The following is a 27573-nucleotide window of genomic DNA, read 5'->3' on the forward strand; positions in this document are numbered from 1 at the left end:
TCAGTTCTGGTGCAAAAAGAATGAAATGAAACCTTTGGGATACCAAAAGAAAAAAATATTTAAAAAAATATATTTTCTTTCAATAAGGGATTTCCGCTAAGAGATATCGTGACCTTTCTGAGTGGCAAATTCAAAACAAAATAATCAGACAAAAAATCAAAAATGACTATGCCCGTCACACCAGAGAACGACGAAAAAATAAAAATCTTTAAATGAAGCTAAACCCTTTCGGAAAAAAAAAGGAATTCTGTGTTTTTTCATAAGCGCTGAATGAGTTGCTTTTTGTTGTTCTTATTTTGCCCCTAAAAGCCTAAGCGCGCGCTAGTTTGCCACCCAAACAGTCACGTGATCTCTTAGCGCATGTCTTCTATTAGCATTCTGGGCGTGACTCAGCAGATGTGCCATGACGTCATGACATGGCAGCAGGTTGAATTGATTATTAGACAATTCTAGAAGTAGCGTCTAGAAACGTGGTGCACCTTCACAAGGCCCCAAACCGCGAATAAGGTAAGATCAACAGAATTAAGGATCGACCCTGGCAATAAGGATCTTAGTTCCTTTCATGTTTAGGAATTAAAATGATATTTAGACGACACTCACTTTTTTTATATAAGAACAGCATTTTCTTTAAATACCTTTTAAGCCTATGGGGTTCACTTAAGGGTTAACTTATATTATATGTAAGGCGTTAAAAAATATAACATATATTATATTCCTCGATTCTCCTACGCGATTGTTGTAGTGGAATTCACACTGATTACGTATGATAAAATAATATTGTAAATTTGGTACTTAAACAGTGGTTATCTCAGGAATAAGCAGCAAAGTGTTGCTAATAAGAAAGTTCTATTGCTCTCCGTTTGAATATTGGGGGTGATTCAAAACGAACACCACCACTGCAAATTAGTTTTCCTGTCTTTTAAACTCGGGTTAAACAACGCCAACATCGAGACGAGGCGGTGCAGGCAAAATCGTGCTTGGCTGATTCGAGGCAAAAGGATTGCTGGTGAACTACGTTACAGCACTCGCAAACATGGTGCACAAACTTCGCTCGCTTTTCTGGGCCAACTTCAACAACTTTGCTCTACAATAAAGGCACTGTTATTACTCGTTACAGAAATGGATAAATCAAAGCTTCTCCAAAAAAGGATCTTCTAGGATCCAGGTAGTGTTAGGTGTGTGGTTCATATAAAATTACGTGAAAGACCAAACTTTTACTTTGTATCAGTATTGTTGATAGAGCCAGAGAGCTTGTGACCATTAAAATCACTTTATAATAAAACTCTCTCTAGTCAAAAAGGTAACATGTTAATTCTTTATTTCTATTTTATGTAGTCATTTGAATTTTCCCTTTTGACTATTAGAAATCATGGGGACATGAATGATATGGCACCAAAATAAACAAAAGAGACCAGAAGGGTTCAGGGCAGGGGCGTGTCTAGCGAACAAATCAGGGTGGCCTGAATGGGTCAGTTTCACCTGTCTGATTTTCTTTGCTAGTCTCCACTGGCCGAACGTCAGCAGAGGCGGTCTAATTCATTGACTAACTGCCCTGTTTCTTGGTCTCGCATCCAACGACGGCCCATTGTAGGCTGTTAGGAATTTGAGTTTGGTTTGAGTTAGCATTACATGCCGCCTTGTTCCCTCAATACTGCAGCGGTGTAGCCAGGATTTTCAACAGGAGGGGGCCCAAAAAGGACTTTAGGCATTTTCTCCTGTATTTTAGATAATGTCTGATACATTTACTGTATTTTTGGCTGCTAGAAGGGGGCCCCCTAGGCCACCCCCCTGACTACGCCCCTGCACTGGATATCTAATCTTTATTCCTCTAGTTTATATTCTGATTTGAATTCTCTGAATGTTCCTAGTTTGTTTCCTCCAATTGGTCTGGAATTATCGTCGAAAAGGCTTGATCTCTAATCTTGTATTTCGATATCTTCTAGTAACCTCTGTTTAAATTCTTTATAAAGCTGTGTTATTAATTTAGTGTCTAAGGTAGCCTCGCTTTGGAACCCCCAACAGTAGCCATAACCGTTTTGGAAACAAAATTGATTAAATTTCCATTGCCCAGTTCCGCAAACGCCAGATATGCTTGTTTTGCTATTCTGTGTTCGTCAAGTGTCAGAAGGCGCGCCCAAAATGTGATCGTTTTTGCTTTTATCTCGACTATAACTAGGAATTGTCCTCGTTCTGCACTGTAAGCTTTGTTTGTGGCTCTTCTGTTAACGCCTAGCATTAATTTACAGAATCTTGTATGAACCTGCTCTATCGGGTCACGTAACTCGTTTTACTTGACTGTGTCCATATAATGTAATTAACGTCTCTGACACGAAAATACTTATGACATCCACGAAATACTAGCCTTGCCGAATTAAGTTAAATGACAGACATTGGAAACCCGGGATTCCGCATGAATTTGAAAATAGGTGTAAAGGAAAAACCAAAAAATTGTTTGTGTGTGTTTGGGGGGTGGGGGGGGGGGAGGGGGAGAAGGTAAAGGAGAAGCGTTGTATGCAATTCTTTTTCTGTCTGGTCTGGGCTGCATGCATTATTTCCCAGGCTTTTTATCGTGTATTATTTTTTTTTTCTAATGGAATGTCCCTTAGTGGTCACACGCACGCCTTGGCGCCAGCTTTCAGAAGAACACCTTTAATTGTTGGATAAAACAAATAGATCCTATTTTTGTGTGTCTGTCCTCTAATAGATGCACAGAAGACGTCACACAGCGTATCGTGAACAACAATTCAACAATCTCCATTTCGTCTAGTTGTCTACTTTTTGTCATGACACAGTGTCGTCAACTTTGCATCTATAACAAGAGAGACGCACGCAAATGAGATCTAACTATTTGTGAAGTAAATTTCTCCGAACCAACATTTTAAAGCGCGTGTTGTTTTACTTTATTTAAAAAAAATTGTGTGGTTATACTGATAGTTTTGCATTATTTACAAGATTGTTTCAGAACATTGCCAGTAGTCTATTTCCCCCGTGATGAAGACAGCCCTAGTTGCCACGTGTTTTGTGCTGCTGTGTCTTGTGTCTCAAGGTATTTAGTAAAGCACGAAAAGTAAAAGTGATAAAAGTTCATCGATCTTTAAATAACGTCCTACTTCCTTATCTAAAAGCTAAAAGTGCTACCTGTCTATATTCCCAAAATGCATCGTTTTGTTATTTTTACAATCACGCAAACGTACGGTAAATTCAACCTTAAATTCACATTATACAAAGGAGTTTTCTTTTTGCCGGGATTAGCAAGCTGCAATTTATCGGGCTCCGGCTTTGATTTGTGATAGAGAAAACAGTGCCGTAGCAGGCCTCGAAATATTGAAAAGGCACAATACAGAAACATCAAGAAAAATATTGGAGGGCACACGCCCCTACTGGTCATTTTCCTTATAATTGTGAAAATATTGGGGGGACACGTGACCCCATCGCCCAACCCCCTGCTACGGCCATTGAAAAATCGGACCCCATACCAAAAATCTGTTGATTAGAATGGGGCTGATATGGAATGGACGTATACAAAATCGCCCCAGAGGAGGAGGAGGAGGGGGACTCTGATAAAAACAGGCGCGGAAGATCGTCTGCAAAATCGGTTTTAACCCTGAGGGATAGCACAAAAAATCTTGCTTCTAGGAGAAAGTGTGGTAGAAGGAATTTTTAACCCTAAGAGATGGCAGATAAGCGCAAAGTCAGCCTTCAACAGACTTTTTGTTATTGGTTGTTATCATACAGAGAATGTAAAAGCGCGTCACACGGACTCTAAGCACATTGCGTACCAGCACCACCCGGAACCGGAACATGAGGAACACGGACACGGCGGACACGGACACGGGGATCATGAAAGAGAGCATCACTCCTCCCAAAACCAAGCGCCCCCACGGAAACCCGCAATGAGGGCCCCGCTTCCATCTCCCCCTTTCGTGAAGGCGGCGCCTTCACGTGCAAGTAGCACCTAAAGACACGTGGTGGCCACGCCCTCAGCTCACAGGCAAAAAAACGAGGCGATTATAGGAATATGGTTACAAAAGAAATTTCATGCATGTTGAAGATAATGTATGGATGAGAAAAGAATGTTCAGACTCAATAAGGATGTATGTAAAACACGGGCGAAATAAAAGGCACATTCAACTAATACTGTCATGCGATTGTTATGATACTGTCTGTGGTGTTTTTCTTTTTAGGAAGAAAATATGGTGGTTTAGAAAGGAAGGCTTACAAGGATTAAAAAAAAACCTTAAGGTAATTCCCTTGAAATAGTTCTACAACCCAGAATTTTTTAAAACTTGGCATAAACAATATTGAAGTTAAGGGCTTTCAAAAAATGTAATAAAAAAATGGAGGTACCGACCTCGTTTTCACAACAGAGGGGCGTAGAGTTGACGCGTTTTTACTGATCGCGCAAGGAAAAAATCCCTACTCTTAGTTTTCAAAAAGAGTGCCTATAGTCTTTAGAAAATTAAGTTCTGTTTTTTTTTGTCGAGCTGCCAAAATCCGATCTCCTAAACAATAACCCTTAGTAGATAATGTTCAAAACAAATCACATTTTGAGAGATCGCACTAAAAGACATTGTTTTCGCCACTATTCATACGGTAAAAAGCGCCATTTTGAAGTATTTTTACGGCTTTTAAGAGAAATAACAAAACTTCTACAACCCAACTTTTTTCTTCTTTCAGTATATCTTTTTTCCGTATATATTTAACTATTTCAGCAAATAAAAAATGGGGGTAACCGACTTCGTTTTTCTGTCAAAGCGATTTTAGGTAAAAAAAACAAAAACACGTGCCTTTTGCTGTGTTTTCTTGTACAACTGTGGCGCGTGCGCGCACTTAATACCGGAAAATTCGAACAAACAGCGCGCGCCACTTGCGCAGAAAGGGTGCGCAGTGCAATTCAAGGGAATTCTCTTAAGCGCGCGCTTTCTTTTTAATGATCCCTTCTACACATGATGGAGGGGGGGGGGGGGGTCACATTTGGTATAAGGGCGCGTTTTTCATTCTGAAATGGGAATGGTTGGTAGAGAATCTTCAAAATGGCATTCGAGTCATTTCTGCTACAGGTAGACATTTCATTCCGGAATGGGAACGCGGGATAAACGAACGCGCGCTTTTTCTATTCTAACCATTCTTATTCCGGAATCACGAGTCAAAAAAAAAAAAAAAAAAAAAAAAACGCGCCCTAAGATGGATGTAAGTAGCAGCATACGAAGGACTTATTTCTGAGAACAATCTTGGCTTGAATGAGTAATACTCGACATTTCGTATGGTATTTTCTCAGAGATGGGATATTGGGGGCAGGGGCGCGTAATAATTGGACAAGTCTCGCAGAGTTTAAATACCTTGACATTTATCCGCGGATCAAAATCCCGGAATTTTTGAATGGTTACTTAAACATAAAACAGCAAATCAAGGGCTTTCTATTGTTTTTATTATTATGCAAATTTTCTACCTCTCAAACAAAAAGTTTCATTTTATAATGCGGACCCCGATTTTGAAGGTCATTTTGCATTTGAAAAAAGTGCGCATGATACATGAGTAAATACGGTAACAACTCTTTTTAAAAAGTGACAGTTAGAAGACAAAATGCTTCAGTCTTTTTGTTTTTGTGTTCGTTATTATTGCGTTTCTTGGCCGGCGTTCCTCAAGCATCTTCAAGCAGGATTTTCTTCAGCCGAGTCCTTTATCAACTAAACTATGCGAGAAAAAAAAAAAACATTGTGTTAAACTGAGCCTGAGCAAACAGCGTTTTGTTTAACAGAAAAGCGTGTTATGATACAGAACAGGTGCAAAACATAATTTGAATGCGAAATAAGGCAAATAAATATATACAAGCTCTAGGTGTTAGGTATATTAGAACTGTCCTGTGGAGATCAACGAAACAAATTTACACCCACAAATAATTCCTTATCAAAATGCATGCTAATGCATGCATTTGTAAGAACAAGCTATAAATCAATAGAAGGTTGAGAAAGAATATTAAAAAGAAATATCAAACAATCTTAATTCTGTTTTCGCTCAAAAATATGCCCGATATGATTCTTCAAAAAAGTATTGGAGTAAACGCTTTGTGTGTGTTCGTGTCTCTATTTAAGCCTTCTAATTTAGCTTAGAAATAAGAATTTTTTTAACATGCTTATAAATTGCGGTTGTAAAATCGGTTGTAAGTTTTCTTTTAGCAAAGAAAACGTAAAAGCCGAGAAAAAGTACCAGAAAAGATGAACCGATATTCCTTTCCTTTCTCTCACCTCTTGGTGCGTATTTTCTACACGCAATTAAACGATACGCTCTTTCGCTCGTGAAAATAGCCCTTCGTGTGACTTTGAATTGCCATATCTCAACGTATCTAAGATTACAATACACCAAAAACTGGAAATCGACTCTGCCAAATTTTCGTCTTTAATAAGACTTCTAAGCGTACATTTGAACTTACATAAGGATGTAGGGTTTTGCCTATGCCATCTTGCGATGTTGGTTGAACGATTGTTGTGTACCGTGTCTTGGGCAACAGTATTGCTCCTTTTTCCCTGGTGTAAAAATCGCGCGAAAGGCGTCTTTGCCAATACACACAACCAAGGCACAGTAGATGATGCCAATCGCTGCGAACATCAGATAGTCTGTATCGATGGATGACATTTTCGAGTATAGTAGGAAGCGATGATAAGGACGTCGAAGTGGTTGTAAAAAAAAGATCAACTCGAACAGATGGTTTAGGGTAAGGTCATTATCTATCGGGGGGGGGGGGGGGGGGGGGGCAAGAGCTGCTAAGTTGAGTTTTTTAGCCGGTTCAAAATTATCGACTCCCCCCCTCTATTTAAAGCCCAAAAATGGTTACCCTCTCCCAGAAAGGCGATCAAAAATTAAGTCACCCCCCCCTATAAAAAGGAAAGAAGCTTGCTAGTTTGCTAAAGTCTAATTATTAAATTTCCGGTCATATTAAAATTTTAGTCTTGAGACTAGACTATAACGGCACGTTCTCTCAGGAGGACCAACAATATTTATGACTATATATTAAGCACTCTTATCTTGCTACGTTGCAGTCATGTACAAAAAAGTAGACTGGGTACTTTTGCCAAGAAAAAAAAAGCATAATATTTTGTTTGGAGGTGTCCTGGATGTCGCTGTTTTAAGCATGTGCCTGGTTTCGAAAGGGAGTGGAAAAAGAAGGGAAGGTCTCACCCCCCCCCCCCCCCCCCCCCGTGAAGACAGCTCATACAAGGGATGGCGGGGCTGGCCTTTTAACATCATCAAGTCAGGACATATTTCAAGGGGTATATATATTCATAGTATTGTATATATGGGGTACGGGTGCACCCCCCCCCCCCCCCCCCCCCTGTGAAATGTTTTTTTTTTTCATTATTGTTAAAACCAGAGTAGCATCATAAAAGCTCCTTTACACCAGAATTCTTATTTGAATATGTTTTCATACTACCAATCTGAAAAGTTAGGGGTGGTGGTTGTGGTGGGGAAGGGGTGGGGTTGGGGGTGACAGGAAACTTTAAAGGATATAAAGCAAGAAGCGCCAGCCAAAGTCATGGAAGTGCAGGCATCAGAGGCCCATCATATTTACTTATATGTAATTTTTAAGGGGTCTGGGGTTCTCCCTAGACCCTTTGATATTCCAGACTATTAGGAGGCTTGGAAATGATAAGAATACCTGTTTAAAAAATAAGGCCCTCCCCTTATAAACTCTGTTTAAAAATTGAGGCCATCCCCCAGATCGGCGCTCAAAAAACTGCAACCCTCCCCTAAAACATAGTCATCCTGCCCCCCCCCCCCCCCCCCCCTAGTTAAATAATGACCCTTCCCTTAATTACCCTCAACGCATTTATGTAAAACATAAACTTGCTCGTCTCCAATTTGAGACTGTGGATCAGATGCGCGCTGTGGCGACAGAGAAAAGGTTATTTTTACCGCCATTATCTTTAAGTTTATTTATTTTACAAGAAATGACAATAGTGTAAATGAATATGGTTATGATGAATTACAAATATTCAAGGATACAGCAAAACCATTATACAAAATTTACAAGTTAACTTAAAAAGCAGGTGCAGCGCTGTCACGTCCAATCTTAATTCATAAAGAATCTTTTTAATAAAAACATAAGCGAGATTTCACCGAATTCTAAGAACATGTTAAGGCTCACAGAACAGAAAAAATGTTGCTTTTTAGTTCTGATGCGTTCTAAAATGAATAACAAGATAATTGTGCTCATAATAACAACCTTATATATTTGCTATTAATCATTTTTGTTATCCTCTTCCTAATAATTCATTGAGTATTTTATCTTTTTAAATTCACTAAAATTTAAGAATATCGTCTAAAAGCATTTTCAGCCTTTAAATGATCCAGAAATAAGAACGGCCCAGCCTCAACTGAAAATTTGACTTTCTTATAGAAAAAGAGTGCCTTCGTTCTGTTCTACGTCACGCTGTTCGCTTGAGCTCAGCTGCGCAGTGCATGACGTAGGTAAGAACCACTTCGTAGGAGACAAGGTGTGTAGGAAATCCTTTAAAAAAGCAAAACTCGAATTTGTGTCGATATAGGCTTTTATTTCGTTTACGGTCAACAATTTTCACATTCTTTTTCTGTGCTCGTTTTGCCAAAAAAGCTTGAAGCTAAAACACCTTATTACATGCAATATCTTTTTAAGAAAAAAGCTGCAAATATTAACCCCGACATGACACCGCCTTGCCTTCGCGCTAAGATTTCACAGGACCCCCATTATCTTAAAAACGGCCCATCACGTGACACCATACCTTGAAATTGACTGAATAGTAATAACTAGAAAGACTACAGACAAGCTGTAGAAAAACTAGATAATCTGCTTATGCTGAAGGTTGAGAAAGTATAATGAACGCCTCTGCGAAAGAGAGAAGTTGCGCTGACGCTTCGAGCGTTAGCAGCCCTTAGTTTCGCAGAGGCGTTCAACAAACATTCTCGACCTTATGTTGATTTCTAGCTTGAGATTGATTGTTATGCGGACAATTTTATTATCGCCCAAATGTTTGTTATCGCCAAGTGCGTCACGGTAAGTGACAGTAGTTCCGAGTGGCATGGTGTCACGCAAAAAAAGCACGTAGGTTACACCTCTTTCAATTCCTCCTTTCTAATTTTACACTTTATAGAACTCTTCGCTGAGACCAACAAAAACGCTTTCTTCGTAGGCTATTAGTCTAAAAAAAAGTGTTATTGTGATAGCCTCGGGTAGTAATCGCCCTTCGTTTGCCTATTATTGAAGTTCTCGCCTATACACATTCCCAGAAAAAAAAATGTAAAATGCTTACCCCTTCAAGGGACTCGTAACGAAAAGTCAGCAAGAAAACCTGATGACTAAAATCGTTTATCATCCATCTCGCTAATCCAGGGAACGCCTATGTCCCACGCGAATATGTCCCTTTTTTCAGGGAATGTTGCTTGAGGGCGGGGGAGCGACATTTTCTCGATACAGGCATGTTCTTATTAAAATTCCAACTGTACAGGGAAGGGGGGAGTAAATTCCCCCTGCACCCTTAGCTACGGCCTGCTTGTTTTGTTTCGTAACAGTATATTTAGCCGATGACGCCATGTGTAGCCAAACGTACCTTACCCGGACCAGTACTTTCTGCAGTGCGCAAGTTCGCCGCATTCGACAAGCTATCCGAGATTGAATTCACTCTATTCCCAAACCTCTGGCCACACATAATCTTAAAAAACGCGCTACGGTATGTCTGCAGTTTCCAGCCAAATAAATACGGATTAATGCTTGAGTTACAAAGAATCAGAAGGTAGTTGACGTCACGCGCAACGTGAATGAACAAACAATGGCAATTCTCACAGAAATTAATGATGTAGATTAAGATGAGTGCGGGTAGAAAGCAGGCGACGAAAATTGCGATAACAATGAGAAAAGTTTTCGTGACTTTTCGCTCCCATTTAATCGCATTCTTCTTTGCCCTGTTCTCGGCTGAGCCATCGTGATACTTGTCCCATTCCTTTACTTGATGTCGCATTTCCTTGTACACTTTGACATATGTAAGGAGAAGAACACCCATGGTGGCCAGAACCGCAGTGTTTGCGAAGAAAAACTGGTATTGAATGTAACCAACGGACAGATAGAGAAATGGACATAGAATAGAGATTACCCATAGTGCTATGGAAGCTACTAGAACTTTCTTTCGGCTAAGTTCCGCCCTGTATTTCATCGGGTGCGCAATCGCAATGAAGCGATCGACCGTGATGGCCGCCATGCTCAAAACAGACGCCGTGCACGAGATGAAATAACAAATTCTCCGCACTTGAGGCTTAAGTGACGTCACAGGGTTTAATTCCAAGCCTTCTCGGATGTAAAAATCGATGCTCATTGGCTCAACCACGGCTCCAACAATGAGGTCTGCTATGGCGAGGTTAGCAACGAGCAAGTTAAATGGAGATTTTAAGTTCTTGTTTGGGTCGAGCACAACGGCAAGAACGACAAGGGTGTTCCCTAATATTGCAATCAAGGAAAGTAACGTGCAAATAGTTGCCGAGGCGAAGCTGAGAGCAATCGGGGCGGACACGTTTATACAAGGGTTGACGCCCAGTAAAGACATGCTTCGTCCTGGCGCGAGGCTCATTAATAGTTCCCAGTGTTTAATACTTAAATTCTCTTTAAATCTTAGTCGCGTATAAAGCACCCGTATGTGATATCCGTACCTTTGTGATTCGATCGACTTTTCACTTTCTATGTAAATCGCTCGTATTTGATTTTTGTAAATTTCGTGTCGATATTGGCTTCTCTGTTCTTTGTGAATAACTTGACTTACGTAGCTATATTGCTTTTTTCGTCAACCATTCGATTTCTTGGCTCTTTAAAATACTCTTTGTTAACCGAGCGCTCGTGTTCGATTTCTTGACCTTCGTAGTTTTACCGGTTCTAAACTCTTTCTTCGTCAATGACTCGACGATTTCTCGGTATGGACCGTGCAGCTGTTGTCTTGTAGCAAAATGATGAGAAGATATTGATTTTCACTTCTTATGCTTTGCCTTTTGTTTGGAATTAGATGTTTTTAGATTCAACGCTATTAGAAGCTATAGGTTGACAACTTTCAGATGGATATATTTCCTTGAAGTATTTTATCCTCTTAAGCTTTTAAAATGCAAAATGCAAATCAACAAAATGTTTGTACATGAAACTCGCCAATTCCTCAGGGAATTTTCTTTTTTGGTGTTGTTTTTTTTGAAAACCTTCTTTCATGATGTGGATCATCTTCTTCTTCAAGCCACCGTTTCGACTTTGTGAGGTTTTAACTCGGAGTTAAAACTCATCAGTATCACGAAGGGGATTAGTCTCATCAAAGCATCTTGTATATAATGTCCTACTATTGTGCAATGGGATGAAAAGGAGGCCAACAATGTCACCTTCCAATCACACCAAACATTATGTGCAGAAAGCCATAATCTTTATGTCAGGCAAAGCTTCAATCTTCGAGGGACAAGTTGAATTAAGTGGGCTTTGGATGCGTTTGTCCACTGCTTTCTTCGGCGATGCCAGGTTTTCTTTCACATAGGGAGCAATTACTTTTCTTAAATTGAAAAATCAAAACAGCTGCTCGAGTATTACCAGCACAATGATTCATAACATGACCAATACATCCCAAATGCTTGACAGATTCCATAGGTATACAACTTATTTACCACCGTCGAGTTCAATAAAATGGTCAAACGTCGGTAACTTGAATGAAAAGTTTGACAGGATCTTTAAAAACAGCGGAAGAAAATATCGATGGCTGAATTCGTATGCCTATCACGAGTGGGTCGTGTCAAATCGAGAAAAACGAACTCTTATGGTACGCAAACAACTCGGTGAAAATTAACTAAATAGTGTGACATGTTTCCTATTTCGTTGGCAGAAACGCAGGGGAGTTATTTTAATTTAGCAGGAAAAGCTGGCGTTCTTTAAAAAAATGTTGTATTCGATATATTTGTTTGCATTCAGTTCTTTTTATTCGTTTTGTGATTAAAAAATGTAATTGCTTATTCAAAAAGAGACGATTTGATAAACAATAGCTACAGCTTTATCAAAACTAGTAGAAGGTTTCTAAGGGTATTCAGTTGCTCGAAAATTACATATGCTTTCTGATAAATCGTCACAAAAACAAACTTTTAAGTATTACCTTTCTTTGTAGATCCAGAAAAGTCGGGACAAACTTATTTTTCAATATGAAATTGTGGACTTATTCCCATGCTAAAATGTCTCTGGCTCGTGCGGGTATATTCCAATTAATTGTTTTTGTGCATTAGCAATTAGCAGAAAGCTTAGATGGCATGGTTTCAAGTTTAAGTGTCGTAAGTATTTGAATATAAATGACATAAAAGGAAGACGCGACAATGGTTTTGTAAAAAAATGTTATAGTTTACAAGACAGCTCAGAATAATAAGCTAAAAGTGGAATTTGAGAATATCCGTACTTTGCGCACGGAGGATTTATTGGCGACGTAACAACATATGTCTGCCTGTTATTGGATAGAATTTCGACAGAAAATAGGGCAAGAAAAATAATCTGACGATTATTTTTAATTTGACAGAAAAAAAATCTGCCCAACATCACATACAATGTTTCATTTTATTATTGCGAAATGTGTAGTTCCAGAAAACATCCATAATTCCATAATCCCCTCCATGGGGAGGGGGGGGGGGGGTAGAATATTTCCTGGAACTGCACAATAACCCATTATTACTGCGATGACCCTAAACTGCAGTCAAGATGGATCTTTTCATTCCTACACTCCCCGGACTCCGAACTTCGGATATTCCTAATTTAACCGATAGCCTGATGACTGCATGGAGTCGCATGAACAATGGCAAGGAGAATTGTCAATCATTTGGAAACTTAACGGTAAAGATGGCGTCATTTTTTTGTTCGTGTCCTCTTTCTTGATAAACAGGCGAACAGACAAATGCCAAATAAATTGCCCCTCGATCCCCTCAACGCCACACGAGAAAAGATGCAGATAATTTCACTCGATTTTAATAAATAACAAACTTCCAGATTTTTTTTTACAAAATTACATATTTTAAAATCTATAAAAAGAAAACATTGAAAATGACACAATCTTCAATGAGAAAATCTTCAACACGAATCTCAAATTCTTAAATAATGTATCATTACCAGTACAACATGTTCGAAATTCAAATAAATCTCCCATCATGTTATCGATATAGAGAAAGCCGAATTCCATATAAAATTAACTTTGTCTTCTTGGTAGTTAGCTGAATAACTGGCTTTGCCTCCTGAAATAAAAAACAAAATAAATGTAAATACTTAAAAATAACACAGTACATCCAATTAAGCTTGCAGTGCTTGCTCTACTTTGTCTCTTGACTGTCTACTTTTCCTTACATACTTGGCTATGTTATTTTCTTCTTTCTTTCTTGTTTTCTTCTTTTATTTGAAGGGCTTTTTCAATCTTTTTCACTTTGCTCCAGCTTTTCGTAAACAGCTATGTACGTGTCTTGTCTGTGTACGGGTTTTCATATCCCATATGTCTTCTAACTTCTTATACGATACTCTGGGTGGGTTCAAGCTCTAGTTTCTCCCTAAAAGAAACTGTTGCATACTTAGGAAGGTCTAACTCTTGTCTTTTTTTCCATTACTTGGGTCTTCCTATTCCTAGCTTTATCTTTTGTCACGTCCTCGTCGTCGCTGACTAAACCATAAGCTTTTAATGTTGACTTTCTCAGAGTTTTCTTATTCTGAACAACCAAAGTAAGCACATCTCTACCTATCCCAACAAATGTGACCGTTCACGGGAAAACGTACAATTAGGCTTTCAAACTCGTGGGCACGGGCTTTGACCGCCGTTTAAACGGTTTTTTTTTTTTTTTTTTTTTTTTTTCTGGTGCAGCAGAAAAATCCGTTAGCACGAGTTAAAAAAGCCGTTAAAAAATTGAAAAAAGGCTGTCTAGATTCCGTGTCTACAAATCAAACACAGGGATCGCGAGTCGTGAATGTTGAACCATTTTTATGATTCCGCTTGTCAGCGACCATACACCGATCTCAATTAAGTTTGACTAGAAGGAAATGGATCAAAATGTGACTGACAATATTGCTGCATTGTATCAAAAATGTGTTTATTCACCACCGGCCTCTGAGTTGCTTTATCTAACACCAACGTTACTAGGTATCCTGCATTTTCCAAATCACGTCTTCCTATTCCGATCCCAACTCAACTCTGTGTGTTATTTTTATCCTGCTTTTGCTTTTTTAATATAACATTTCGACCAACTGCTATCCCTAAGGCAGTTTTTTTTCCGATTCTGTTATCTCTTAGTGTTAAAATTTTTTTCGACCACACCCAATTTGTAATCTCTTAGGGGTAAAAACTAGAGTTGACTACACCTTAAGTACTATCCCTTAGGGTTAAAGTAACCCCCCTCCCCCTCCCCCCCCTCGGGGGCTCATGTATATCTATTCCATTCTTCCAATCAATCAAAACTACCATCAAAACTTATGTTGAATATATCTAAATGTCTTCCTATTTCAATCTTCCGACTAAATATCTCAATATTTTATGTTTGAGGTATCCTGATTTTCTCTCTCTAAGCGACCATATACATACGTCTTCTTTTCTAGTCTTCCTTATTCCATTCTTCTCTTCATATTATTTATTCCAACCTTTCTTGTTGATATTCTCCTGTTCTCCCTGGATAACTGTGCATTACTCTATGTCCATATCGTCCCGTTCCAATCGTCCCGTCTTCTATCACGTTTTCAACAAGGGTACAGACAAATGAGACTTACGATGTAGAGCTAGACATGGTGCCTGATCTTGCTCGGCTTTGAGTGCTTGGGGTACAAGATCGTGGTCTTGGTGGAGGCCTTATTCCAGGGCCATCAAATGGTGGGGGGCTGTGTCGTGGTGTAGGAGTATGGGACCTATAGTACTTCTGGCTGTGTCCTCTTGATGTTTGGGAGATATCGGGTGTGGTCCGTCGAGATCTACTTGAATCTTCATAAAGACGAACGAGCAACCATGATATTATAACAGTAGACCATTATCATCATTATCACAATCATCATCACCAATCATCATCCCCCAAAAAGTCAAGAGTTTTCTTTGGTTTGTTTTAAAGAATAATATTGCTTAACAGGATCTTAAGGTTGGTTCTCACTCGAACGCAAGCGTAAGCGCAAAACAAGTGAGAATCGGTCAAACATAAGCGCAAGAAAATCAAGCAGTTGCTTTCTCCTGCGCTTGCGTCCAAGTGATAACCAACCTTTATAATCGTGATCTTAGTCATTAATCATCATTATTATTATCATCCTTTTTCATCATCATCAATAGTTGCAACATCATTTTATTCGCCAACATCAGACAAGCACAATCGTTATAATACATACGAGCAAACTCTCCCGTTTTTCACGGGAGACTCCCGGTTTTTAGCCTTCACCTCCCGGCAAAAAAACCCGAAACTTTCTATACGTTTACTGTATTCTCCAGAGAAAATTCATCAAAAATTTCTTATACAGTTATTGTATTTGAAATACAATCTCCCGGTTTTGAGCTTTCAATATTGGCAATATGATAATAACACATATCATCATTATCATCATCATCAAAAGTAGCTCTGCAAATCCACGGTTTATTAAGATGAGTGGTTTTCTAAAAGAACTCACATGTGAAGATCCTTTCTTCGCTGTCCTTTTTCTCATCTTCGTGTTTTTTCACTTGTTCTATATCATTAGGGTGAGGGTACCTACAGGAAATGAAGAACATTATTCAGAGTGCACGTGTTCCCACTACTACCTTTGCCGTAGTCTGCTTAGCAACCGCTCTTAGTGTCACGCACACATTCCTCACAAGCTTGTGGGGAATGCGTGCGTGACACTAAGAGCGAGAATGCGTGCGTGACACTAAGAGCGGCTGCTAAGCAGACCACCTTTGCCTTGGTATGCTCTATCTTAGCATGTCCTTAGAAATTTGAAAAATCTTATGCTGAGTGTACGTTCTTATAGAGAAAAAAGAGTTTCTTATGTTGTATAAAAAAAGAGTGTGTTAATGGTAACATCATTGAGCTAGCCCCTTAAAGAAAGTAGTAGACTGCAAAGAGGTGCTCACCAGGGATTTTGATAGAGATGAGTGTGTCTGTCTTCACATTCTTGGCGAAATTCTCCTCGCTGAAAACAAGAATAAAACATAACAGTATGTTCCAGCCAAAGACCCAGCAAGAAATACAATTAGTGATAGAAAATAATTAGTTAGTAAATAAATAATAATAATAATAATAACAACAACAACAATAATAGTTACAACAGCAACAGCAACAGCAGCAACAACAACAGCAGCAACAACAACAACAACAACAACAACAACAACAACAACAACAATAACAATAACAATAACAATAACAACAACAATAACAATAATAATAATAATAATAATAATAATAATAATAATAATAATAATAATAATAATAATAATAATAATAATAATAATAATAATAATAATAATAACTATAATGATCTTACCATGATTTGCTGACCACTCTTTAACCGTTTTATATCTGTGAATAAATTAATGCCCCAGCCAATTTCTCCAACCTGAAAACAAATAAAATTAAAGGCGACATGACACGTTTTAAGAAAAAATGTTTAGAAAGGATACCTTTCAAAATGTTCACTTCCAAAATCTTTCTTTCTTCTTTTTAGAAACTCATACCTTTTTAGACTTTGACGGTGGATGTACACATCTCTAGAATAAAATAAACCATTCAGGAAAAATGCAAACAAATCATAGACAGTAAGTGAATTGTCATCATTCACCAAGGGGTGCAAAGTCGTCCATATCATAGGGAAAAAAGCATAATATTTGATAAAAAAATGAGTCACATTTGGTAGTAGGAGGCATGGGCCCTAGCCTCCACACACGTAGCACGCCTGGTATTGATACTGACCAATCAAGGAGCTCTTAAAGGGGACAGGAAGTCAGAATATATATCATAAATATGCTACGCTACAAGCTTGGCTAATGGGCTCCGCAGGGGGAAGGGGGAAAAAAATGTGCGGGGCAGGGGGAAGGGCGGAAAAGAAGTTCTTTTTTCCACTCTCCCCATCCCCCTGCCCAACGCATTTTTTTTCCACCTCCCCCTGCGGAGCGCTTTAGCCAAGATAGCAGCCGGGTTATGCAAAATCTGTGTTTTCAGGGTTTTCATGAAGGGAAAACTATCAAAGCCTACAGGTAGGCTAGCCGCTGCATAAGTCCAGGCTTAGACATGGTGGCTAATAGATGAAACTATGTAGGCACTTTATCGGCTTTTACCCATGCTTACATGTGGGCTTGTGGCGAAGTCGTGAAGCTAGTTGACGACAACCTTATGTCAATCCACTGTATTACAAACATTAATTGCAACTTACACGAGCTGGTCTCCATAGGTAATTAAGGTCGCTCGTGCCCTCTGGCGACATAGTACCTATTCCTACATATGTCGGATCAATTATGGAGACTTGTTGGTCACTAATGCCATCAGGACCTGAAAAAGACAGATAGATATATAGTCAGAGAATGATATTGGGGGACCAATTTTTATATGGGGTCCCACTTTGTAATTTGTAAGTTGTTGGTAGATGATAGCAGAGAGGGTGGAATGATCTGTTATGGGACAGAAAGAGGGACAAAAAATTAACAAAAAAAAACTGATCTAAGATGAAACACATGTGTGATTAATGCAACAAAACTATTTTTAAATCACACAAAGAAAGACAAAAAAGGGAATATAAATAACAAATCACCCCCCACCACCACCACCACACACACACTCCTCCAAAGCCCTAGATCTCTCCTGAATATGATTGCCTTTATTTATGAATAAATTTATTAGCATACATCTGGTACGAATAAGTCTAAACTTTACGAAAGTAAATAGAGGCTGATGTCTTTACTAGTTATTGTCTAGCGCAACGGACGTAACATTTTTGCAGGGAAAGTGTAACGCTTCCCTGATTTTACCAAGCTGTGTGCAACAATTAACGTTTGACCTCCAATTGTTTAAATAAAAATACATCCATTCCCAGGTATCGTCATTTATGTATTTTGGAAATATCTTAACACAGCTTATGAGGAAGAGAGAATATGATCGGCAAAAGTGTGCGCGCGAACAACGCGTAATTCTCGAACGCGCGTGTCAACAGAAGGTATTTTTTAAAATGAAAATTGCTATTACGGGAAGAAAAATTCAATATACACAGTTAATGATTGATGTCTGAAAAGCTATCTGTTATTTCAAAACAAATATGTGTACTTGGTGAAAAGTTATAAAGCTCAATTCTTGATTTTTTTCTGAGAAATGAAAATGCTCGTTTGAATCTTGCGACCTGTTGCTACACGAACCTAAATTATACCGGTCAACCTTTAGAGCAGATATAAACATTATCTCGCTTACCTGTGAATAATATCTTCCCCTTCCCACTGTAAGGATTGTAGTATTTATCAGAGCCGGCGAAGAGGGATGAGTTACTAGCACGAGCACGCTGTCCTGAGTCAGCCATTTTGTTTTTGATTGAAGATGGATTTCAAGTCACCGAAGCCGTTGCTAGGCAACCTTGAAAATGGGCATTTACTAAAGCTAATTGCTTCGTAATGACCAATTTGTGCTTTTAGGGAAAAATGTGTTCTCTCTCTATTATAATATACATAAATTCCAGGCGAGGTTTAAATTTCTGGACGAAATGTGTAAGTCATCGCAGGTATTTTTGGGTGACATATGCGAGACTCCCTTTGGATTCGCTTCCGGATGACTTTGGTAGCGAGCCCCTGGTAGCGAATGGTGGAAGGGGACCCTATGACGCATAAAATTTTTTCGCTTTCTTTTTTTCAAGCATAAAGACAACAAAAATCTACATAACGCGAGAAAATTGTGGGGAAATGGGCTCAGGCTATAGCTTAAAAAAATCACGAAAAAAATATAGTCCAGCAAGAATAAGAAAAAATCACTCAAAAAGCTACTACATCTCGTGTAAAAAATAATACAAAATTCGGGATTCACGACCAACACTGTCCATGAGTGCTGAAACTGATATCCACCAGTTATTAATTTAGCTACAACCCGTTGCAAAAGTTTGCACTGTTGTTCAAACAACAATGTCTAAGCATAGAATTTTAATCAAAAGAAAAATTAGTGTAAACGAGATTATTGAGGTTAGTCAGGAAATTAGAATGAGCATAGAAGGATAGCAAAAGGAAATAAAAAAATAAATAATTTAGGTGGTGCTTGCTGTAATGTGAATGGTCTAATTGATATTTGCTCTATTCTAGCAAATAACATGCTACTGTATAAAACACCATTTCGTGTTTACTTGTTAATTCTGTGCTCGCATCGTATTCAAGTGCTAGCACACAAGAAGGTAAAAGAAAAAGATCAGTTAAGAGTTTCTAGTATAAAAAATGTGTATTTAGTTCATTAACCAGTTAACAGTTGGGAAAACGATTATACATAATAATATTTTTTTTAATCTGGGTTATTTTCTAATCTTTTTTATTTGTTGTAGGTGCATCAAACAAGCTTGAAATTTTGGTTCCTCGTGAGTGGAGAATTAGGTAAACTTCCCACGAATCGGTGAGAATAATCTAGAGAGTCTAGGCCTCGTTCCTTGGGCATTGAAGTTTTTCATAGATTTTACATATTAAGGAGAACGTGACACGAAATTCTCTTTTGCTTATTTTGACAAATTGACTAGTTAGTACAGTAGCGTAATATCTCAACAATAAATCCTCCAATTTTCGATACTTGATTTAAACGTAAAACCTGAGTTTTGATCCTTTTCAAATGAGCAATTTTGGCAAAAAATGTATGAAACCGGCGACATCCGAATATCTAATTTGCATATCACTTGTGACGTCAAGAGTTATACTAGTGGGCGATAAAGATTAGACATTCCCATACAAAATAGGACGCTCCCACCCAAAATACACATATAATTGATCGTGCAGCCCGAATCTTCCCCAGAAAATAGCTGAGTGTAACCTGAGCAAAGTATCCATAAGGAATCCTGCAGCAATTGGAGCGGTGGGTTTTATTAGTATTTTTTTATAAGCTTTTGAACACCATTTGCGCGCGAATCACCCAACTTTTCGGCAAACTCACTCCTTTTTCGATCACAATTGTGATCAAAGCAATAAGATATACTGTACTCAAAGAGATAAAGAAAACGTCAAGATATCAAACTCAAAGAGAAACGACTAGAAATCTAGAATCGAAAAAGTAGGAGGAAATTTAGTTCCTTTTCAGAAGCTTTCTCTATTGGCTAAAGATGTTCACAGTCACTGTTTTGCTCTTCTGAATACATTACACAAATATTGCTAAGGACCTGCGGTACGGCAGCCCTAAAAATGACAAGAATCGTGCAGGTTTTCCAAATAAGGAAATATTAGTTTCCTTATATGCAAGTGACCGCGTCGAGGGAAAACGACAGTATTTGGCTAAATTTTCTTGATATGCAACCGAGGTGTCTCACATCTTCCCAGCCAGTAAAAAAAATGGGCTGCGGAACAAATCCGTTTTGAGCCCTTGCATGTCCATCGACTGATTTTTTAAAGCCACTGTAACACGAATGCCCTAAATTTTCTATGCAGCTTTTAGTAAAACCCGCCCTTTGTCGGATAAACATCTCGTTTATAGGTTGCATATAATATCTCTTTCCTCAAACAAATGTTGATGGTTCTTATTTTTGTGACATTTTAAGGCTGAATATGTTCTTAACGATGTTCTTAAATTTTAGTGAATTTAAGAATATAATACCCAATGAATTATTAAGAAAGGAATTACACTAATGATCAATAGCAATAACAAGGTTGTATTTATAAGCACAAGTGTAGTTCCAAAAAAAACACATACCCCATCTCTCTGGAATTTTCAGCCCCTTGGAAAAAATAAATACAATTATTAACTGTCAAGGAAAAGGGGCATTTTACCCCCCACCCCTTCCCCTCTGGAAATTCCTAGGCGTCCCCCCCCCCCGGAATTTCCGATCCCCTCCATGAGGGTGGGGTATCATATGAAGAAAACGTTGTCGTTTAGAGGGACAGGTACCAATAAATCTTAGTTTTTTTTTTTTTTTTTTTCAGATACTTTCTCTTCTGTGACCAAGGGTGGTCACAGTCACTGTAAGTACTTTACACTCGCAATAAAATAGTTTCCTATGGAAGTGACCGCGTTTGTCAAAAACGACAATTTCTGGCTAAATTTTCTTAATCAAAATAACTAGGGCTTTCTAGACTTGTTCTGTGAGATACACCAGTGGACATATGGACATATATGCCATTTCTAGCAAGTGAATACCTTTAACGTGGAAAAAAATATATTATTTTTACTTGGACATGACTGGACTCATTGTTTATATAGATGATATGCATAGCTTTTTTTAGAAAAAAAGGCCCTAAAACCATCAGATTCAGTCAAAGTTCTGTGATAAGGGTACTTTGACGGTGAATATACAGGAAAAGTATCAAAAGTGGGTTGACCCTGCTGCTTCGAATATATAAAGGCAAATATTTGTATGGAATTGGGCTCCCTGTGGTTTCCCCAAATTATCTTTTAGAATATATTTTCTCAATACCAGAGGTTCCGTTATTTTTTTACTAGGGCGGAATAATGGCGTGCTTCGGAGAATTTCTTGTGGTCTTCGTGCTCTTCGCCAAAAACCAAGCGCTGGGTTGTGGTAACGCAGCAAACATCCCAATTGACCAAGAAAAACGACTTGTCAATCATGTCATTCGCGAAGTGATTGACAGCAACCCAATTAACTGCTACTTGGAATGTAAAAGAGAGAAATGCTGCCAAAGTATCAACTTCCGTCAGGACAGCAAGACTTGTGAGCTGAATAATCGGACAAAGGACGCAGGATCGGACAAGCTAGTGTATACCAAAGATGCATACTACATGCCACGAGCTGATAGAGGTATACTTGAAATTCCAGTTTACTTCAGGTCGATTACGTAACAATCTTCGAAGATGTTGCGAAAAACGCGAAAAATATCTCAAAATTGTGAAAACAGTGTGTCTATTGGAAGTTAATTTGAGGATGTGATTGATAATTTAGAGCGGATGGCCTGATTGTAAGAGATGCTATTATTGTCAACGTTGAGGTTTCCGCCCCCGTGGGGAGGATCTTCCCATGTCGACCTGAAAGGGATGCTCGCCATATTTTTTTGGGGGTCAAAATTGGGCCTCAGGTATTTTTTAGGGGGTTTCTAAGAAAAAAATAGGCTTTTCTCTTAAAAATGGTATTTTTAAGGCTTCTTAGGTTTTTTCCTGACAAGCATCCCTATCACTTTTACCCTGAAAAAAATTCCTTTAGATTAGTATCAATGGCTTGATAGTGCTAATTGAATAAAGTTAGCGTACTTTACCATTTCCCAGGAAGATTAGTTTCTAAATTTGACAGGAAAATGGACGCTGAGTAATTTAAGCGGTAGTAAATGTTAGCGTCCCTAGAAAAATGCGCGTCCTCAAGCGAGTATAAAAGCGGCTGTTTTTACAGTATCTGTTAGTTAGTACCGTTGAGCAAAGGAGACATATTACTTGCAAAGCGTGATACAAGAACAAGACAAGCAGTAGGAAAGGGAGATATGTTTCTCGTTCCCGTTTCTTACAGTCTGTAAAGTATCAGTATCAATAAATTCTTTTCCGATCGACCTGCTGCTATCCTTTTGTGCCTGCGTTGCGCCTAGCGTCGGTCACATTTGTAACATGAAAAATCTACCGAACAAGCCGCGGCTGCCATAATCATCTTACCCGTCATTTTGAAGACTAATGCACAGAGCCTCGCATTAATTCCTGATTTTGTTGCGAGCCTGCGCTCGGCAAAAGCGATGGTAGAAAATATCTATCCACCATCCTACTCATATGATAATTCATTATTACTACGTGGCTAATATATACTATCTTTTATGTATAATTGATTATTCGTCTTCAATATTTCTAACAGATTATTCACGGTTGATTTTTTTCATACATTATCCAGTCTTTCTGGGCTCCATTCCGGAGCTTCCGGCAGATAATTGCAATGATATCAAATCAAGTGATTCAAGCGCTACGACGGGGTGGTACTGGATAAACCTCAACAAAACAGGCAACGCATCACGCCTGATGTGTGACATGGAGATGATCGGTAATGTGTTATGTGACTAGTGAGTGATGCGTCACGCCAGTTGTGTGACAGGTAGATGATAGCTAACGTGTTTACGTGACTAGTGAGTGACGCGTCACGCCAGTTGTGTGACAGGAAGATGATAGCTAACGTGGTTACGTGACTAGTGACTGACGCGTCACGCCAAGTGTGTGACATGTAGATGATAGCTAACGTGTTACGTGGCTAGTGAATGACGCGTCACGCAAGTGTGTGACATGTAGATGATAGCTAACGTGTAACTCGGCAAGTGAGTGACGTGTCACGACCGTTGTGTGACATGGAGATGATAGGTAACTTGTCAAGTGACTAGTGAGTGACGTGTCACGCTAGGCGTGTGACTTATGAGTGAGAACGTCACGTTGTGTGACATGGAAATAATTAAGAGCCTGAGTGTTTGATGGTGTGTGTATGACATCGGTATGATAGGTATGGTGTTACGTGACTAATATTGAGTGACACATCCTGTCTGTTTGGGTGTGTGATTGTTGTGTGACTACCTAGAGAAGCATAACCTTCAGGGCGCGCCACCCTTTTGTGCTGAATCACAAGTATTTTCCTTTAAAAATATTGCGCAATGTGTGTATTATCTGGCGATGTACTTCCCAATCTATCTAATTGTGCAGATCTGGACGAGTGTACATCCGGAATACACGACTGCTCAGTGCTTGCCAGGTGCAGCAACACCAAAGGGTCATTCAAGTGCATGTGTGGGCCTGGGAGCTACGGAGACGGACGAAACTGCAAAGGTAATAGAGGGCGCTAAGGGATCACGTGACCAGTTAGGTGGCTACGCCCGTTACACCAGATAACGACGTAAAAATATTTAAATGAAAATAAACCCTTTTTCGGGAAAATACTTTTCCGGCTTTATTTTGCGAGTTTGCCACACAAAAAGTCACGTGATCTCCTAGCGCAAGTCCCCTATTAGCTACTAATCAATCCTGTTTTAAAAATTGCCTAGCTCCCTCGATGAATTCCTTATTAGAACATTACATACCTTATTTGGAAATCCACTTTATTAATCTTTTTTTAAATCTTTTGTTGCGGTTTAGAAATGCGTACGTCGAATATTTCCACGTAGCTTGCAACTGTGTTTTTGCCCGGGCCTTAGAGTTTTTAGAGCCCCACAGGTGTCCCGCGCGCCCTCAGGCTCTTTAAGACACCATTCAGAAAAAAACGACTGCCATTGATGATAGATATGGTGGAGAAAGGGGGGGAAGGGATTATAGAGGTGGAGAAGGGGTCTGTGCAATAGCAGATATCTAAATTCTGGCGAGATGTGGTGACACCTTTTTAAAGGGAATATCAATTTTGTTGAGTCACTCGGCACAATAACCAGCAAAGTAGTGCCCCATCCCTACAGCCTCAAATAACTCAGACAGTCAAATAGTAATTCATTTTTGCATCGAAGATCACTACGCTTGTCTAAACACAAGGGAAAAGGCAATGTTAAATAGAACTCACCTCACAGCACCTCAAAACATGGTGTGGTTGACCATTTGTTATTAAGCTATTAAAAATAAAACCCTCTTAAGGGTATACTTCGTTAATTAGGAAACTTTATTAACATTGTCCATAAAATCAAGTCCCTTGTGTTCTTTGTTTTAAGAAATAGAAAGTTGTCAAAAGATTGCAGACCTTAAGGGTAAGGCAAGCGGAGTATACCAGCTGATGCCTGGAGGACCACCGGCTATACAGGTATTAGGGAGTGTTTATTTGACACGATGAGGGAGGGAGGAGGGGGGTTAGGGACGATTTTGACTCAGAACACCTGAGTAACAAAACATCTAAGTATGCTTCGCACGCGGGCTTGTCGCGTAGTCGCGAAGCAGGTTGACGACAACGTTTTCTCAATCGACTGTACATGCGCACATACGCACCAAATCAACGACAAAGCTGGCTTTTTGTTTATCGGTATTTCCTAGGTGACAGTAGCTAAGAAGACGACCCACTTTGATTTTTTTTGTTGTTGTGATCTAAAGCTGTGACGGATGCAGAATTGGAAAAATTCAAAAATAATGTTTGATGTGTCCACCAAAACACAGTTGTGACGTGTTACTGAAAACGAGTGTCATGTGATGCAGGTGTATTGCGTGACCAAGAGTGACGGTGGAGCCTGGACCATTATCCAGCAACGCCAGGACGGCAGCGTCAGTTTCAATAGAAGCTGGAATGAGTACAAAACCGGGTTTGGAAATCCGTCAGGCGAGTTTTGGCTTGGTCTAGAGAGTATCCACCGCCTGACCAATCAGGAGGCGAGGACACTGCGCGTGGAGCTAGAGGACTGGGAAGGTCGCCAGGGATACGCAGAGTACAGCGGTTTTTCTGTGGGTGACGCGGCTGCGCAATACAATCTTGCGGTCAGCGGATACACAGGTTAGCATAATACTCGATTAAAATGAATAGTTTTTCGGTGTTCGCCATTCCTACGTTGCGCGGGGCTTGGGTCGAGCAAGCAAACAAGCAAACAACATGCTGGGGTGAATTAAGAAGATACAATTCAACATGGCGTCGTAAACATGTAAATGCGATACAAAATGAAAGCTAGAAAATGTTAGGTTTTTTCAAAATGTGTGTCGTATATCTTCGCTAGCTAGATTCACTACATCAACATTGGCACCATTTGCATCGTTCAACGTGATGAAATTGAGTACCCTAAAATCTAACTAGCCCTAAAAGCTTATCCCGCGCAATGTAATGGCGAATATTTGTGCCGCAAAGCCTCAATCACAATGAAATCAGCACGGGTGTGGCCCCCATCCCAGTTTCCTTAAATTCTCTTAAATTCTCGTGCCTTCCCCCTAGTATTTCAAGGTTCCCAGGTCTGTTACGGCCCTGAATAAATTTTTACGTCCTCTTTAAGGTTTTAAGGCCAAAATTTATCCCATGCAACTTTGCAAAGGACTGTAAACAATATGTATACACGCATTAGATGTTGTGAGACTTTTAGATGTCAGCATTTAGAATACATATTACTTTGGGTACGACAAGTAAAGACTGGTTAAGACATCAAGATTTAGTCGTAAGCTAATTTACACTCTATCCAGGCCAATACCCGGGGGGGGGGGGGGAGGGGGGGGCTTCTTTACTTTATAAGCGAATAAAAAAGGCATTTTAGATCACCCTAGTATGTAAAAAGTCATCACCCTTTTTGTTGTTTCGGGGGAGGTCAGACTTTTATCACAAAACTCAACAACTCCAGCCCCCCCCCCCCACAGCCCGGAAAAATCAGCTCTACTTTTTTTTCGGATTTTGCACCTCCCTCCTCCCGCATACGGAATACACCTTGCTATCATTGAAGAAAATTACCATATAACAGTTGACTTTCGTGTCTCTTTAGGCAATATTGTTGACTCACTTACCCCAAAGCACAACGGCATGAAATTCACGACCCGTGACCGCGACAATGATCTCAAGTCAGACTATAACTGTGCTGTATATTACCAGTCGGGAGGATGGTGGATGAATGCTTGCTTTGCGTGCAACCTGAACGGATTTTACCACAATTCGTCCACCAACAAGTACGCCGAGGGTATTATGTGGTATCACTGGAAAGGATTTGATTACAGCCTTAAAATGACTAAGATGATGATCAGGCCAACGAGCGGCTGGAAACCCTGAGTGAAGGAGTAGATTGTGGCCAGTGGAGTATGGTGTGGCTGAACAAACAACACGTAACGATAATAACGATATGATGAAGATAATGATTATCTTGATGATGAAAATGATTATGATGAAAGTGTAATAATATCAGCTATAATAGCCTGTTAGATAGTCACGCCCAGGTCAACATGTAATCCGCATGATCTCTCTCTCTCTCTCTCTCTCTCTCTCTCTCTCTCTCTCTCTCTCTCTCTCTCTCTCTCTCTCTCTCTCTCTCTCTCTCTCTCTCTCTCTCTCTCTCTCTCTCTCTCTCTCTCTCTCACTCTCTCTCTCTCTCGCAAGCGCTCAGCGAAAGCGATAAGAATAGCCCCATTTTCTCCATTATATACTTGATTATATACTTATGAATACTAAAATAGCCAACACTAAATCGTCACAGACAGGTGATGATGATTAAATTAAATATATGTTGTTGTTGTTGTTGATCATTGCTGATATGATGATGATGCAGATGATTATGATGATAATGACAGGCGAAATTGATCAACCTATACTGATGATAATGATGTTGATGAATGTTGATGCTGATGACGACGGCAAAGATGATAATGATGATAATGATGGTAGTGAACATGAACGTGATAGGTAGTTAACATGATGGTGATAGTAATGGTAACAGTGATAGTTACATGCTGATGATAGATAATGATGACAATATATGTTAATGATATTGATAATGATGGTAATAGTTATGGTAACAGTGATAGTTACATGATGATGATAAATATGATAATGATGACAATATATGGTAATGATATTGATAATGA

General features: G+C 39.3%; 3 protein-coding genes and 2 long non-coding RNA genes across 5 annotated transcripts; 2 read left to right on the plus strand and 3 right to left on the minus strand.

Moving 5' to 3' along the window:
* Positions 1–448: 448 nt before the first annotated feature.
* On the plus strand, positions 449–4135 carry LOC116617762. Its single transcript, XR_004295872.2, has 3 exons — positions 449–507; positions 2953–3046; positions 3736–4135. It is a non-coding gene; the product is annotated as an uncharacterized LOC116617762 (long non-coding RNA).
* Positions 4136–5408: 1273 nt separating this feature from the next.
* On the minus strand, positions 5409–6717 carry LOC116617728. The gene is made up of 2 exons (XR_004295863.2): positions 6431–6717; positions 5409–5692 (listed from the first exon to the last, which is right to left on the minus strand). It is a non-coding gene; the product is annotated as an uncharacterized LOC116617728 (long non-coding RNA).
* A 1187-nt stretch (positions 6718–7904) lies between these two features.
* On the minus strand, positions 7905–10592 carry LOC5511362 (octopamine receptor 1). The gene has a single exon (XM_032380707.2). The coding sequence runs from the start codon at positions 10590–10592 to the stop codon at positions 9549–9551; it is 1044 nt and encodes a 347-aa protein (XP_032236598.2). The 3' UTR covers positions 7905–9548.
* A 130-nt stretch (positions 10593–10722) lies between these two features.
* Positions 10723–18551, minus strand: LOC5511373 (uncharacterized protein C4orf45). The gene is made up of 8 exons (XM_001631747.3): positions 18397–18551; positions 17372–17487; positions 16677–16709; positions 16487–16558; positions 16077–16135; positions 15635–15714; positions 14759–14966; positions 10723–13248 (listed from the first exon to the last, which is right to left on the minus strand). The coding sequence occupies exons 1-8, from the start codon at positions 18500–18502 to the stop codon at positions 13224–13226; spliced, it is 699 nt and encodes a 232-aa protein (XP_001631797.2). The 5' UTR covers positions 18503–18551; the 3' UTR covers positions 10723–13223.
* A 696-nt stretch (positions 18552–19247) lies between these two features.
* On the plus strand, positions 19248–27217 carry LOC5511369 (angiopoietin-related protein 7). Its single transcript, XM_048722922.1, has 9 exons — positions 19248–19357; positions 19502–19569; positions 21595–21910; positions 22976–23122; positions 23767–23889; positions 24753–24841; positions 25228–25519; positions 26484–26799; positions 26835–27217. The coding sequence occupies exons 3-8, from the start codon at positions 21604–21606 to the stop codon at positions 26762–26764; spliced, it is 1239 nt and encodes a 412-aa protein (XP_048578879.1). The 5' UTR covers positions 19248–19357; positions 19502–19569; positions 21595–21603; the 3' UTR covers positions 26765–26799; positions 26835–27217.
* Positions 27218–27573: the final 356 nt, after the last annotated feature.

Source organism: Nematostella vectensis, chromosome 15, assembly GCF_932526225.1.
Source record: "Nematostella vectensis chromosome 15, jaNemVect1.1, whole genome shotgun sequence".
Taxonomy (NCBI): Eukaryota; Metazoa; Cnidaria; class Anthozoa; order Actiniaria; family Edwardsiidae; genus Nematostella; species Nematostella vectensis.